The 17,191-nt window shown below is 41.6% G+C and overlaps 1 protein-coding gene across 1 annotated transcript; it reads right to left on the bottom strand.

Annotated features, from left to right (window-relative positions):
• Window positions 1-752: 752 nt before the first annotated feature.
• Rab32 (RAB32, member RAS oncogene family) lies at window positions 753-16,959 on the bottom strand. Its single transcript, XM_005361010.1, has 3 exons — window positions 16,593-16,959; window positions 6,346-6,623; window positions 753-2,347 (listed from the first exon to the last, which is right to left on the bottom strand). Exons 1-3 carry the CDS (start codon window positions 16,834-16,836, stop codon window positions 2,198-2,200), a joined length of 672 nt encoding a protein of 223 aa, XP_005361067.1. The 5' UTR covers window positions 16,837-16,959; the 3' UTR covers window positions 753-2,197.
• Window positions 16,960-17,191: the final 232 nt, after the last annotated feature.

Below are 17,191 nucleotides of genomic sequence, written 5' to 3'. Positions count from 1 at the left end.
CACAGGCTGGGGAGTATCAGAGGCATTATAAAGCTTTATTTTACATGAGGGTGATATGCATTTCTTAGAAAGTAAGATTTAATGCACGACGAATCATAGGGATTATATTATACACATCAATCAAGCCCTGGTACCCTATTCCAGAAAACTTGGATCTACAAATACATGTCCTAAGAGTTAATATGCTCTCTTTCCATGAACATATAGCATCTAGCCACACTTAGGTCAGGCTGAAGTTTGGTGAAAAGAAAGCCTGTGCCTCCTTTATTCTCAGGACACAGAGGACAGAACAATAGCATTTCTATGGTTTTCTTGTTCTCAGAATATTAGGCTGTAGGTTCACAAGGTTCAAGAGACAAGACTGGACAAGAGTCCAGTATTTCATTGTTTTAGCTTTAGGCTATGACACTAAGGCTCTTAAATTTCTTTAAAGAAGCAAATTTTTTTTTTTGCATAATGTGAAAAGTCCCTTAAAAATAAAAATCAAGGTGCTCAGGGATTAAAAGCAATTCTTGCTCTTGCAGAAGATGTGGGTTGGGCTCTCATCATCAATACGGTGGTTCACAACCATCCATAGCTCCATTCCAAGGAATCCAATGTCCTTTTCTAACCTCCACAAATACTAGGTGCATGTGTGTGTGCGTGCACACACACACACACACACACACACAGTACACATAGAAATAAATGCAGCTAAAGCACACACATAAAAAAAATAAGGTAACTAAATCTAAAAAATTCAACAGAAAATATTTTTTTAAAAGAAATTTTATTCTTTTTGGAGAAAGGCTCTTGTGTAGCCCAGGCTGTTCATGAGCTAGCTGTGTAGTCGATATATGCCTTGAACTTCTAACCATTTGCCTCTGTCTCCCGCATGCTAGTATTACAGATTAACTCTAGTTAAACACAACATCTTCTAAACCAGAAAGTACCTGCCTAGAACTACATTCATTCAACACACAGGCTTAGGTTCAAATATTTGTTCTTTCCTTTCTCTGAGTTAAGTGCGACACAAACACTGTACATCTTCCAAAAGTGTCCTAGGTATTATACAATCGGTGTCCGAAACCATAGACAAAAGGATACATGGTTTATTTTCTTTCAGGTTTCATACTCTAGAAACTTGGATATAATTGCATAAGCTTTGGGAAAAAATTCTGCCCCCCCCTGACCTTTACCCTGACAGATCTGGAAAGACAAGTTCCACTTAGTATTGCTGTGCCGTCAATAGCTCCAGGCTATAAACGGGATAGAAGGAAGAGAAGGAATGTTCATTTATAGTTTATGCCAGGAGAGGATTCAGAGGGAGACACCCATAATACAGGTAAGGTGCAAGGGCCTTTCAGCCCGCCCAGTACTGCAGACGTAGGGACTATAGCATTCTAAGTAAGCATTCTATCATTGAGCTATAGCCCCAGCTCAGTGCTTTCGATTAATTAAGGAAGGGAATCTTAAGATGTTTCAGAACAACTTCATTATACCCTAGCTATCAGTTCTAGAAATACATTTTTTGCTTGTTTTTGCTTATTTGTTCGTTTGTTGTGACAGGGTTTTTCTGTGTAACAGTCCTAGCTGTCCTGGAACTTGCTTTGTAGATCAGGTTGGCCTAGAACTCAAAGAGATCAGCCTTCCTATGCCTCCCGAGGGCTGGGATTAAAGGCGTGCACCACCACCGCCTAGCTCAGCCTGGACTCACGGTATTTAAGGACAAAAGTTTACAGGAAGTGCAAAGACCGTTCCCTGTCCCCCTTGAAGTACAACGTTTTAACTAGGAAATAGTTGCATGGGACCTTCAAGTCTGTAGGTAACAGCCTATGAGAAAAAAACAATCATGGTTAGGTGGGGATGAACACAGGAACAAAGACACTCAAAATGTCAGGAACGTTGTGGGGACGTTTTTTCTGCTATTCCAGTTCTTACACTAAAAGCTAACACTTGAACTTGCTGTAGAAAAATGTTTCCAAGGCTGTAAACATTACTCTGCATTTGACAGTACAAAAAGAGCCTAGGGTTCATTTGGTAAGTCACGGGGCCTCTAGTGGGAACAGTTCTCCAAGGATCTCCAGCTTCGCAGGGGCGGTTCCTGAGCAGCGGAATGATAAAGCATGCCTGAGGGGGATTCACAGGTCAGTGGCTCCTGAACATCCTCAGAGGCACGCAGGACCAAGGAGAGAGAACTCGGAGGACTCGAGACACATCAGCAGCACCGGGACCTGGCCTTCGTTGGGAGGGGCTCATCGGTTAGTTTAATTTTGTCCATGTCGTTTTCTTCCCTAGGGAAGCTTTGCTGGTTCGCAAGGATCTTTTCCACCAGGAACCGGGTGGCCTCGTCTATGTTTATATTATCCTGTAACAGGAGAACAGAAAGTGGAAGATCAGTGCCAGCCTTGACCTCGGAAGTAAATATTGAGTGCCGTAAGGGGACTAGGGAGACGTGCCAGAGGGCGCTAGGCACACCAGCATACTGGGTAACCTTTTCTCCAACGCTAGTTAGTATCTGTTGCACTAAGAGTCCAAGGCATTTGGTTAATTAATTTGCTATTTATTCTTTGAAAATTTCATACATGTATAGAATGAATTTCAGTTATTTCCACTTCCACTAATCTCTCTTACCCCTTCCTTCTTTCCCAGAACCCCGTCTTCCGAAAAGTCCTCCTCCTGTTTTCATGTTTCTTTTTGTGTGATTCACTGAGTTAATTAGTGTTGTTGCCCCAGCATGAGTAGGAGGCTATTTGCGGAAACACAGGAAAGGTTTTAATGGTTACACCACTTCTGTAACCTCAAGAGACATCTTGGAGAACACTGGCCACAGAATCGCCCTCGGTCTGGCTCTTTCTAATATTTCCTTTCGATTAACTTCAAGTTTCGCGATCTTGATGGGAAGTAGACGGGATCATGTGTCCTCAGAGTGCAGGAGACATGTGGATTAAGGTCGTTGCTACCTGGCTTCCTGTTGAAACGTTGCAGCCCCACCTTCGGACCTAGTGCATATAAGTAAGTGGACAGCCTGTTTCTTTCATACCTTTCCTCCCTAACGTTAGCGTCTTTTGATTCTCTTCTAAAGCAGTTATCACTGCAGTATGAGAAGCTGTCATTTCGTTTGTACCAAACCTTCTATATTTACTCGTCAGGACTCTACCATGAGGAAAAATGTATTTATCGTTTGTTTGTGCTCATCATGCTATCAATTTTACCCATTAATTCGTTGCAAAAATTCTTTATTTAGTGATTGGTGTATAGTTCTGTAACTTCTAAAAGCAAGGCCTGTGCTCTTTGTGAGATGTCCACTCTGTTTTATGAGTGCCTTCTTACTTGCTGGCAACACAGACTATCTCAAGCTTATCTGCACTTTCCATTCCTATCAGTCATGGAATCACGTCTTTCTCCTGGAATCTCCATCTGTTTATTTAAAAAATTGTATTCACAAGTCAGATTAGGAGAGTTCATTTTTTTATATGGCATTATTGCCTCCAGCCCTTTGGCTGAGAGAGCTATTGAACACTTGTGTGTACACACCTCATTTACATCTTTTAAAATATATTTATAAATATTCATGAAAAGAAATGCACACATATGAATACACACATAGATTTATAAATAGGAAACTATTTACATTAACATCCAACATTATGAAATTACCTACCCCTTTATTTGCACAAACTTCTTCAGATGGCAGACCTGTTCATTTGGGAGTGAAATTGCTAATTTAGGATGCTTTTACAGTATGGACTGGTTTGAGATCTTTACTCCTAAGATGACTTTAACACAAAAATGATCTTTGAATTTCCAAACGTGTCATTCAATTCTTGTCTTTCCCATTCTTCATTAGTTATTTTGCTGTTGCTGTTGCTGTTGCTGTGATACAACACCATGACTCAGGAAACGTATGGAGGGAAGGATTTATTTGGGTTCATAGGTGTGAGATTACTCAATGTAAGTTCTCATCAGAATGATGAAAGCAAGTGATGAGGAACTGCATCACAGGGCAACCGCAACCATCTGTTGAATGATGATAGAATCGCTGGCAAAGAAAAGTCCTGGAGGCAAGAGTGCATGGTACCAGCCACACACTGTTTTGATAAATATGACATCTTATGTTCTCCTTAGTTTTGTGAACAGACAGATAGTTGTGGTGGAAGAAAGATGGAGCCCAGAGGTGTCATCACCATCACCGGCCAGTACAAGCTTGGCAACAAGCAGGCAGGCATGGCGACTGGAGCAACTGGCTGAGACTAAGAGATCATATCTTAAACCATAAGCAGGAAGCAGAGAGAGAAAACTGGAAATGATGTGAGAGTTTGAAATCGCAGGGCTAGTTCCTGGTGATATACTCCTCTACATCTCTTAAGCCTCACCAAACAACTCCATCAAATAGATCTGTATTCAATATATGAGCCTCTGGGGATACTCTCCTTCCGACACAGGTCTCTAGCAGTGGTACCAAAGTTGAGTGGGAACATAAATCCCATATTGTAGTGAAATGGGTTGGAAAGTTCGGTATCAAAATCCATTATGTGCCATAAAGGAGAAAAGACTAAATTTGTGAGCTCAAAACTACCTTCTGACAATATATCTATTAAAACCCACACCACTAAAATTCAAGCAAAATCCAGATATGAAGTTAGTTGCCAACACCCAGAAAGTACATCTATTAGTAATATGTAATACTTAAAGCCCTGATATAATTTTCCAAACCTTTAAAGTAAAACTTCATAGTAATTTTTTAGATTCTAGACTCTAGAAGACCCCTGAATTGCCACACAGGAGATCAGGTAGAAGTTCTTCCTCACATATTTGAGGGGAGCATTGAGCTATATGAGAACATTCATTTAAATATAATATGTTTCTCTCCCTTTTCTGTATGGTATCTTGTCTAAAATACAATAAAGCCAATCACTTATACAGTCTCAAATTATAGGTTATATGACAATCATTTATGAATCTTATAGGCAGATTTTTGCATAAAGTTATAATATTTTAGCTAGAAGATCAACTGAATCCTACATGGAATTTTACGTGCAATATAGGAAATTCCTCAACATATATATGTAGCTGAACGCATACTACTCTTCACTGGAAAGTTAAAGCAAATTGTTCAGCATGTACACGGGGCAGAGAGGGGCACAGTCCTGGAAAAGTCAGTCTCTCTGAAATGCCTTTCCTTTTTCTGTGATTTCCTCCTTCCTGCCAGGCTAAAGAACTCCTGCAGGACCCCCGGGCCCCATCTTTCTTCCACCACAACTATCTGTTCACGAAACCAAGGACAACATAAGATGCCGTATTTATCAAAACAGTGTATGGCTGAGACCACTCAATTCTGCCTCCAGGGACTTTCCTGCCAGCGATTCTATCATCACTCAGTGCTCAGAGGCTGCCCTGTGATGTGGCCGTTCATCATTTGCTTTCATAATTCTGATGAGAACTGACATTGAATAATCTCCCACCTTGAGGGTAAGAGCCTAGTAAAGTTGAAAGCAACCTGACAGGAATCCTGGAAGCCATCACTCAGAAAGGATATTTGGAGGAAAAACGGTGTGGACACACACACAGCTGCATACATATATAACACACATATTATAAGTTGGGACAATATAACAAGTATGTAAATTTAGGAGTAAATGCCAATTATAAAATTTCTCAAAAAAGGCTATCATTTTTTTATGAGAGTCTGATGGTTATTGAGTTGTCTTATTTAACAATGCCAGGGACTACAACTCTCCAGTATAGTGAATGTACCTCTGATTTTTTTTTTAGCCTTGGTTTTCTAGTTGCTCCATGGTTAAGCTTTTCAAAATTTATCTTAGTTGTTTTTTTGTTTCTAGAAAAGAAAAATAAAATGCAATTTCCAATAGTAGGAGAAGACAATCCACTCAACTATTTAGGAAAAGGCACATAGTAAATCTTGCTCCTGCTTAAAGCTCTTAAAGTCAATCCAACCTGCTAGTGACTATTCAGTAGGAGTTGTCCATATGACCTTCATCTTCTAAAGACATTTTCTCATGTTCCTTGCCTTTTTCAAAAGTCATAAAGTGTTTGTCTTTGACAAAACACCTTATCTTCCATTCACTCAGGTAGCAGGAGAGAAACACCTTGGTTAAGAATGCAAACTCACAGAAAATGTCATGCGATTTTTGCCCTGAATGACAGTTCTGCTGGCCTATTCATGGCCCGGCAAGCTAACTTCGAAAGTACTTCTACTTCCGAGAGGGAGGTTGTCACATATTCACACTATGCTTTTCTGATTCTGTGCTTACGAGCCTCTGCAGAAATCTATCTATACACTTCATGTCCCAGACTAGTCTGACAAGGGTGTCAGAAACAGATCTGTCAGGAGAGCCATCTCACCTTGGCAGAGGTTTCAAACCACCCAGAGAAGCCGTGGTCTTTACAGAACTTGTCCATCTGGGAAGGACTTTGGCTGCCCTCCTTCTTCTGGTCACACTTGTTAGCTAGGAGGACAGCAGGGATGGGGCTGCCGTTGGGAAGATGGACTTTGCTATCCAGATCACTTTTCCATTTTAAGACTGCCTCGAATGTGGAACCTCTTGAGAGATCAAAGACGACAAACGCTCCAAGAGCTTCCTTGTAGTAAACTCGGGTCATGTTGCCAAACCGTTCTTGCCCTGGAAATGAATAAAAAAGGAGGTTAAATGTTCATAGTGGTGAGGGCCATAGTTAGCAGCATTTATATGCTCAAAGATCCGAAAAACTATTCTGAGAAATAAGCTACACTGGGATTAAGCATCACGGGTGCTAAGGACATTCAGACCGAACATGAACTTAACAAAAGTGGCTGACAATTTGATTGATAAGAGTCAGTCCTTTGCAGAACATATTTACCATACACTTCAGGATTCCAGTAGTTCAGGCTGCTCAGGTAGCTGGTTTTGCTTTCTCTCCTGTTAGTCTAAGAAGAGAGAGGTGGGGCGGGGGGCGACAGAAAGGTAGAAGTGGAAGAAGAGACAAAAATAGACTATGCTGAAGTTTACAGAATGCAGATAGGTGAGGTGATAAAAGGCCAGTCAAATACACCGGGACTAGACAGGCAAGAAGACAGCTTGTGATCTCAGTTCGCCTTCCCTTTATATCTCAAACCCATATCTGATGTGGGATTCCCCTCTGTATGCTGTGATTACCATTAATGAATAAAGAAAACTGTCTTGAGTCCATGATAGGGCAGAACTTATGTAGGCTGAGAAAACTAAACTGAATGCTGGGAGAAAGAAGGGCAGAGTAAGAAAAAAGCCATGTAGCCTGCTGGACACAGATGCCAGAACTTTACCTGGTAAATCACTGCCATGTGGCAATACACAGATTAGTGGAGATGGGTTCAATTAAGATGTAAGAGTTAGCCAATAAGAAACTAGAGTTAATGGGCTAAGCAGTGATTTAATTAATACAGTTTCTGTGTGATTATTTTGGTTCCAGGAGGCTGGGAAAGGAATAAGCAGCCTCACTCCAACACATATCTACCTGTTTTTGACTCAGTACTCAAATTGTTCCCCTCTTAGTAGCAGTCACTGGAAAACTCATGCTTTCCAAACACAGCTGGCTGTATGATTATGAGAAGGTTTGATGCACAGTTCTTCAGACATAATCCTTTGAAAAGAACTGAGCTTCTGTTAACGGCTCAACTAATTCTGCTACTCAATATAGTACAGTCTGCACATTCAGACAGGCCTGAAAAGCATGCTGTTGCTATGTGCTTCCAAACATATCTTTCCCATAACAAGGCCACCAATCTTTATCTGACAGATGAAGAGAGAGACAAAAAGATGCATGGCCTGGATCACAGTGACACTCACCAAAGGAGACAGCCTTCTGACTCCTTCACGCCTACAGGCTTAAGATTCTGGACTACCTTACAGTTGCCTTGAGTTCTTAGGCTCATATATTTAAGGTGTCAAATTGCTGACTAGATTCAGAGGGGGAATGTGATATAGGTATGAATAATTTGCATTGATATGGATTTTTCTTTAGTCATATAAATTTAAGGTCAATTTTGTTATATGTATATGTATTTCTGCTCTTGATTAAGGTATTGTGATTGTGTAGTTCATTTAAAAATGTAATGTATATAGGTTGTTAATGGATAAACAATAATAGTCAAGCTTGTAGTCATGCTAGTTAAGATTTTCTAGATGTAAATAGATATATTTTAGATAGGTATTCTTCATATTTTTCAAAGATTATAGAATATGGCATTTTAAATGTTTTAATAACTTAGGGTTTTTCATGACAATGAGACACTCTGCTCCTGGCAGCACCAATCTACATCAAGAGGAAGATGGGCATCGAAGAGGATCCTTATGGAGTTTGATAGCCACTTGGGCAAGAAACTGCTCTTGCCTGGACTATTGCATAAACTGGAAACAGACAACCTGCAGAGAGAGGACTACTGAATTTGCCTAAAGGTGAGATGATCTTTCAGGGTTCCTGATTCATGAACGAGTCTGTGAGACATTCTGCAGGACACAACAGATAATGACTGAACTCACTTTGAAATTTCCTGCTTCATGGAAATGTCTCTGGATACTATGGGCCTGAAGGCCAAAGATGGATGCCCCAACGGTACAGAGAAACTTCGGGTGACTGTCCAGGCAGCGAGATGTCTCTGTCATTTCTAGAGTTTCTAACTTGCTTACTTCTTATTTACTTAGGTAATATTATATCCTTCTGGAGTCTTTGATGGAGTTAAAGAATATATAGTTATAGTTTTCCTTAGTTATGAAAAAAGATAAAATAGATGTAAATATTGTAATTTTTGCTTTATAACTGTTTTGTTATATGTAATTTTGCTATGTTAAAGTTAAAGCCTTCCTTTTTTTGTTTAAACAGAAAAAGGGGAAGTGATGTGGGAGTGTAATATATCAATCTGTTGATTTCATTGATTAAGCAATAAAGAAACTGCTTGGCCCTGATAGGTTAAAAAATAGGTGGGAGGAGTAAACAGAACAGAATGCTGGGAGGAAGAGGAAGTGAGCTCAGAGACGCCATGCTCCCCTCTCCCGGGCAGGCACACGCGATGAAGCTCTGACCCAGGATGGACGTAGGCTAGAATCTCCCTGGTAAGCCACCTCGTGGGCTATACAGATTATTAGAAATGGGCTAGTCCAGGTGCGAGAGTTAGCCGAGAAGAGGCTAGATAAAATGGGCCAAGCAGTGTTTAAAAGAATACAATTTGTGTGTTGTTATTTCGGGGCATAAGCTAGCCAGGTGGCCGGGGTGCCTGAGATGCAGCCCCGCCGCTCCTATTACAACAGGAATGAGTGGCAAGCAATGAGAATCTAAGATTATCACCTTGATCTAAGACATAGGCATAGTTACAGCATACTTTTCTGCTAAAACACATCAAGAAACAAGCTTCATCTTCATCTTTGTTACCGTTTATTCACGCAAACACAAAGCTACCCCAGATCGCAAATACCCTTCCTCCTCCAAATTCTATCATATCGTCATATTTCAAATATTTCTGTGGCTCGTGACACTTCATATATCCAAACATCTGGATTTCTTTATAATGAGTGGTCATCTGTTGGAACCTGTCATGTTTACATTTTATTGGTAAGATAAATGTGATTTTAGCTTATCTTTGTAGCTCATTCGATCATATATGCTGACATTTATGGCATCTTAGCCTTGTACCTCTCTATATAAATGTACATTGAACAATGACACCAATACATTCACCCAGGATATTTTAACAGGTAAGGGTAAAGTCACCAAGTCTTCAAAAGCAACTAGACAGATGCATTGAAGTTGTTTGGATTTCATTTTCTACGAGTGAAGCTTTAGGAATCCACTGTTACTAACTCGAATTATAGAACCCAAAGGGGCTGTAGCCCCACTAAGACAAAGACAGACTTAGGTTAAAAAAATATGGGAAGATTAACATTGTAGGATAATTACGTAGTTCTCAGTTTGACCATCCTTTGAATTTCAAAAAGGTGCCAAATTAGTAAAAGGATGAATAACTATATACTATGTGTTTCAAAGAACTGCTAGGCTTTCATAGCTCTTTTTTTTTTTAGTCAAGCTCCTGAAAATCCCAAATAATTTTTCTGTTAATCATAACTTGTGGTATTAAAAGATGTATTCATCTGCCCTTTCTGATAACTCATCCAAAACCAGAAATGCCTATGATAAGGAATTTTGGGGGAAGATATGTTGGCTTAGAAATGTCAGACAGATTCTCTGAGATGTCAAGATTAGGAGGAAATTTTCCCTTACAAGCCTCACATCAGAAGCTGTACTAAAAAACAAACAAACAAAAACAAACCCCAAACAAAAAAACCCTGTATGCTATGTAAAAAAGGTGTCAGTTATACAATAAAGCAAATGTAAAGGGAAGAAACTGACTGGGGACCAAGTGTCAATGACTTACCCAGTGAAGATTTGTATCCAGAGTAAGTTGAGAAGAGGACTTTCAAGCAGGAAGAGAAAACAGTCAGTTGACAAAGTCATGAAAACAGTAGAACACATTTTACCAAAAGGAAGACAATCCTTGCCCAGGATGCAGGGCCTGGCTCGGGACCTGATGGAGTCTTTGCATATGGAACAGGTGGGTAAGGGAGAAAGCCTCTCCTCAGTAGTTAGGGGGCCTGAGAAGGTTTGGCTTCCTGTAGAGTATGCATGTTCAGAGTTAAAACTTGCACTGGTAGGAAAATCAATTGAAACCCAGGGGTATGCTGAACAAGTTCATATTAGTTCAGAGGCAACCCTGGGCAACAGCCAAGTCTAAAAGAGACATTGCTGGTGGAAGCGAGGAGACAGGTGCAAACGTCCACTTGGTCCAGCTCTCTTATTTTATTCATGAGAGAATGGAGTCCCAAGGAGAGACTCAAATTTTCTGGGGTAATCACACTACTGTGCCATCCGGTCTACCCGACATTTGCTGGAACAGATAAATTTCTGATTGTGTCTTGTGTGGCGGAAGAGATTCTTTTTAGTAACAGTAGCTAAGAGTGATATCCTTAAGCACAGCAGGGTGCTGCTGCAATGTCTCCCCTCCCTCTCCCCACACTCCCAGTCACCTCTTGCTTACTACAGTAGCAGAGGGAAGATCCCCTAATGCAGAGTGCACCAGTCACTGATACTAGGGTTAGCCTTTGTCATCTCCACTGCTGCTGACGTACTGACAGCATATTTTCAACGACTCTCAAAGTGTTTTGTCTCTTCAACAATGTGCTACTGCCTCAGGAGGAAGGCATGTTGATTATAACTTGAGGTTTTGGCAACCATGAAGGATGAGAAGGGTAAGTGCAGAGGCAGAGAGAGTTGATGCAGGTTCCAAAGATATCACACAAGCTCCTACATATGCAAATGCGAAAAATCTTAAAATATGCAAATTGGGAAAAGATTAAAATATTTATCTTGCTATTTGGGATACTACCCATTAATGACACCGAGGAGGATCAAACAGCAAAACTAGCATTTTCGCAGGAATAAATATTCTTATTAGGCTAAAGAAAAAAAATACACAAAATCTATTACCTTACCTCATTGAGACAAATGAAAATCTTAATAATGAATGTATTTCTCTTGGATTTAATAAAGGAAATATCACATTCTATGGTTATGAGAAGCACAATGCACAGAAACTGATTTGGGGGATTTTCATCATGACTTTTGCTTGGGTTGAGTCTCTCTCTTGATAATCCAAATGTTTCTAGTAACATTAGTTGAAACTCAAAATAGAAATTTCATAACAAAAATCAAGAGCAGTAGAATAAAATGGTGCGCAGTTTCCCCCCTTTCAGATATTCACCTCTTCCCCATCCACTGAAAGCAAACACGAGTTATTCAATAACTACTCAAGGTGACTTAGAAGAAATGTTCGGCTTCTAGTTAGCAAATGACGGTCTCTTAAATAAAATTCTTAAATCTCATGCTGTATTTCAGAGACAAAGTCCTCTCAACAGGCAATCTCCTATCATAGATTATAAGAGAATCATTATCTGTGAAAATAAAAACCTTTCTAATTTCTGTTCAAACTCATAACAGCTTTAAAAGATTAAGACATTGTTTCTGTTCCTTTAAATAAATCTCTTGAACAGGAACAAAAAGTATCTTATCTCTGTATATAAATTGCTCTTGTGTCCATAAACTAGCCTCCAGCAGAGGCTCCTGGGATGGCCACAAGGAGGATGAGGGTGGCCTGAGGTCACTTGGGTGAAAGTACTGCGAACCTCGGAAAGCAAGTGAAGGACATGGAAGATGTGACCGCGGGGGAACATGGATGCCAGGCAGGCTGTCGGATTAAGTGGTGAGCTCGTAGGGTGTAGTGGGGATGTGGGTGTGTTGCCAGGGTGCAAAAAACCCAAGATAGAACAATGCTTCTCAGCTTTAGTATAAATCAGAATCACCCACAGCGTTTGGTAGGTGACAACCTTCCAAGTGCTTCGAATTCTGATTTGGCAGGTCTGAAAGATGGCTAATTGTTAGCCCCAACTTCCTTGTACAGAATATTTTGGAGCAAACTCCCTGCATAGTTTGAAACATGAGCCTTTTATCTCCTAACTGCGCTTGCATGTAGGCATGCGCTTTTTTCTACTGCACCACTGAAACAAATAATACAGTCTTGGAATAAGTGAGAGGTGGCAAGCCAATTTTTGTCTATGAAGATTTTATGATACTTTACACCAGTCCTGGAAGGCCTAATCCCAGACTTACGTGGGAAAGAAGTAGTTCTTCTGCTAAACCAGGCTGGATGAACACAGTTGTCAGATGGAGCCTAGTCTCCTTACACAGCAGATGCTAAAGAATCTTTTCATGTTACTGATGGTGGATGCTAAGGCCCCTGTCTGTGGTTCTGATGAGTCTCCAGATAACTACACCAGAAACCCCTACATATTCAAAATAACCCCAGAAGCAATCACAAGTCATGGTAGAGGATACATCCATAAATTCTACAGATAGACTCCACTGTGGGTCGGGAGGGGGGGGGATAAGGTGGGAGAGAATCAGTGTGTCGGCTAAAATGACCAATAGAAACTGTCAAGCTACATCTTTGTTACCCACTTTTTTTCCTTCCATTTCTGTCTCAGAAAGGAGCCACCCAAGCCTGCTTGCTGGATCAAAGGAAAAAGGCTTTTGATGAGAAGGAGAACACTTGGATAAATTCTAAAACATGCTTCTTTGATCTCTGATATCTCCATTCAGAAGTCTCCCAGGTTTATACAATAACAGAAAACTCTATATGGAAAGCTTATAGAAAGCAAATGGTCAGTATAACATATATATGATGGATACAATTTCTCCAAGAATGTATTTGAAAATAACACTTCATTCTTGGATCACAATGACCACAGAGTTCCTCAATGATTGTTTACCAGATACCAGGCAAATATCTAAAATTATTGCTTTGATTTTTTTAGGGTATGGACCAATGAAACAGTTTATCACAAGTAGAATGGCCATAGTTTAGAAAATCTTTCAAAATTCACTTTAAAAAGCTGGAGTCAATCAAAACTGGCCTTCTCTGGATACTAAACTTCATAAGTAAGGAAGCATGATGACTCGTGGAATGAAGGTAGGAAGAAATGATAATTGTTATGAGTCTACATTACGAGGTACATGCTCTAATTTAGGTTTCTTCAGTGCAATGAGAAACACATTATTGAGGCCTGTACCAGCAAGTTACTGTGGTCCTTAATTTGAAGGGTTTACATGAACCTGTTTGGCTACCTTTACAGAAAGCAATCAGTAATTCTTGCCTATTACCCTTCTCAAACCTCTTCTGATAGATGACATTACTGTTATGCCTCCGATCACCTCCAGAACAACAGTATTGAAAAGGAACCAGCAGTTGCGTCATGTCATGTGGCTGGCTCCTCCTTATGTTTTGCAATTCGGGGGATAAATACTTTTATTCTTTCAGAATTCAGTATGAGTCAGCGTTGTAATCATGCATAGCATATGCTTAGCCTTGGGGAAGTGTTTTGGCATGGTGTTTATTATACAACTTTTCTCTTATTCAGATGCCATGAGCTAAGCAGAATTCACTAGTAACTCAAGTGCTCAAATCCAGCGCAGTTAAGGCCATAGTTCTGCAAATTCCAGCCCAAATCCAAGCTATTTGTGTCTCTTGCTATCTGAATATTAAGACAGCATTTCCCAAACTCTGACTCTGTGAGAAAAGTCTAACAGTTTCTAGTGACCACATGTACTGGCTCATCTCATATCAACTTAGCACACAAACTAGAGTTAAACTCTGGCTGTAAGGTATTTTCTTAATTAGTGATTGATGAGGGAGGGCCCCTACCATTGAGGGTAGTGCCAACCCTGGGCTGGTGTTCCTGGGTTTTGAAAGAAAGCAGGCTGAGCAAAAATGAGGAACAAGCCAGGCAGTAGCTCGACTTCTGCATCAGCTCCTGCTTCCAGGTTGCTGCCTGGTTTGAGTTCTTGTCCCGACTTCCTTCAGTGATAAATAGTGATGTAGAAGTGTATTAAATAAACTCTTTCCTCCCCAACATTCATCTTGGTCATGATGTTTCAGCAGCAGACCCCCAACTAAGACACTAACACCTCTCTAGTTCTTATTTGGAGTTATGTATTTGCTGAACGCTACAAGAGTTCCTGCTGAAAAGCAGCAGCTAACATCAGAGATCCCTTTTGAGATTATAAAGTGTTTCTTTTTTTTTCTCAGAGAAGCTCAAGTTTCAGATTTTGGCAAGAGTGCAAGGATGGCGTCATTACGGCAGATGGATGGGCCATGCCTCCCTCCTGGCTATTGTGTCAGTTCAAGAAGGATGAAACTGGGTATCTTGGCAAGTTCTTGTAGTTCCAACAGTAGTGAGACTGAGGAAGAGGGATCCACACGGAGGCCAGCTTGGGCTGCATAGAGGGGAAGAGAAAATGAGGGGGCCGTGCAAAAAGGAGAGATGATGTACAGATAGAAAAGATTCTTATTTATTTATTTTTCCACACAGGGTTTCTCTGTGTAGCCCTGGCTGTCCTGAAACTCACTCTGTAGATCAGTCTGGCAACAAACTCACAGATCTGCCTGCCTCTGCCTCCCGAGTGTTGGAACTAAGGGAATCCAGAACTACTTGCTGCTTTTGTTTCATCAAATTTCCAAATGTAATTTAATACTTATTGTCATCGTGATTTACACATAATAAAAGAAAATGAATTGTCATTCTAACGGGTTTCAAACCATCTCTGTGAAAAAGCTGCACTGGACAGGGTAAGGCGACCGTCAGGATGTGAGAAGTCACAACAAACAACAAGAATGTTCTTCGGTGTGCTGGGCCGTAGCAGAAAGTATTTCAAATCCCTTGGCCTTAAAGGACGGGCAGCACTTCAAATAGATTCTTTAGCCTTTTTTTTTTATAACCAAGTTGAGCCCAAGACCAAATAACTTTCTGAGAGATTGGTATCGATATGCATAAATGTATCTTCTTGTCTAAGTTTGACTCTGTTCCTAAGGAAATCAGTCTAAAGTTTGCAGTCTTTCAACGCTTTATATGGAGTGGCTAGATGCAGAACATACTACCTGGCAGACAGAAGCCAGGTATCCCTTCACTCTGCTACCCAGCAGTGTAACCACAGCCTCCAAAGACTTCAGAGTTGGCACTTGGTAAGGCGTTCTCCAGTTAAACAAGCTCCCATTCAACTGCTTCCTGGCAGACAGAGCTTCTGAACACGCAATGATTGAACAGGATAACCTTTGCTACCATTTTCATTAAACTTCACAGAAGGTCCCCTTTTGTTCGATGCCCAGATGGCACCTACCACACCAATGAGAACCCATAGAAGGGTCACAAGTGGTCTCTTAAAGACAATGGCTCTTGCGTTCCAGAGCAACAGTTGAAAGCAAAAAGAAACAGTTGAGTGTTTGTGGGATGGGGAATTGCCCAATAGAAGGCAGGAGAACTGGCTTAGGGAGGGACGAGCAGCGGGAAAGTTTCAGAATTTTCCCAGCCCTTCTTCAGGGTCACCGGGCCTCCCAAGTGAGAAAATTTCAGGAACGGAGTTTCCCTTCACAAAGGCTTGGCTGGGCTCCAAGATTTTCTCACCCATAGCTCCAACCCCTTCTTAGTAAATTATAAACATGTCTGTTATTACTCAGAGGTAAAATTTCTTGGCTTAAGGAGAGAGAAAACCCTTACATCAGCGGGGCACCTACCCAAGACAGATGTTGGGGGAACTTGGTCAAAAATAACAGAGTTGTGTTGGTTTTGGCTGCACTACCAACGCAGTGATTCTCAACTTTCCTAATGCTGCGACCCTTTAATACAGTTCCTTGAGTTGTGGTGACCCCCAACTATGAAATTATTTTCGTTACCACTTCATAACTGTAATTTTTCTACTGTCATGAATCGTAATGTAAATGTGTTTTCCGTGGTCTTAGACGATCCCACGTGAATGAGTCGAAAGAACCACTGTAGTGGAACTCCACGTAAGTCCTTCAGTCACCCAGAACTTCAGTAGGAGAGGGGATAGGCCTCCCAAAGCCGACTTATCTTCCCGGTCCATTCGTTCACATCTAAAAGCGCACCGCAGGGAGTTCAGGCAGAGAAAAGAAAAGAGAGGAACCAGAAGGCAGAGAAGAGCGAGAGTCTGGTGGCTCTGGGACGCCGCCCGCTTACCCGCGATGTCCCACAGCTGCAAGCGCACGAGCGTCCTGCTGTCCCAGTTGAGGACTTTCAGGGCGAAGTCCACCCCGATGGTGGCCCGGTAGTTCTGGGAGAAGAGCTGGTGCACATAGCGCTTGATGATGCTGGTCTTACCCACGCCGAGTTCGCCGATGACCAGCACCTTGAAGAGGTGCTCGTGGGTCTCGGGCGCCGTGGTGGCCGTCGTCCCCGGGTGCCCCAAGCCCTCGCCCGCCATGGGCACCGCGGTCTTGGAATCGTCCACCAGGCTGTCAGGGCAGATCCTTCCTCTGCGCACCCGGAGACCCTTGTCACGGGAGTCACCAGACCCGGAACCGACCGCGCACAGCCGGCCAGGAGAGTCTCGGTGCACTCTGCGCAGGGTGAGCTGATCTGAGCACTTCCTCTTCCCGCGGAACCCCTCGTGGTCCACGGCGCCTCCTGCTGGCTGCAGAGCGCATGGGGACCTGGGAGGCCAGTGTTGGCCCTGAGCCCCATGCCTTTGACTTCCAGTAATTGGAAAATGAAAGGCAGGTGACTGAACTTTTTAAAGGACTAAGGCTGGGTCGTTTGATAAATCTAATTTTCATGTA

The sequence above is a fragment of the Microtus ochrogaster genome, linkage group LG4 (genome assembly GCF_000317375.1).
Source record: "Microtus ochrogaster isolate Prairie Vole_2 linkage group LG4, MicOch1.0, whole genome shotgun sequence".
NCBI lineage: Eukaryota > Metazoa > Chordata > Mammalia > Rodentia > Cricetidae > Microtus > Microtus ochrogaster.
Note: the sequence above shows the minus strand (reverse complement) of the source record. Positions and strands in the feature narration are given on the sequence as shown.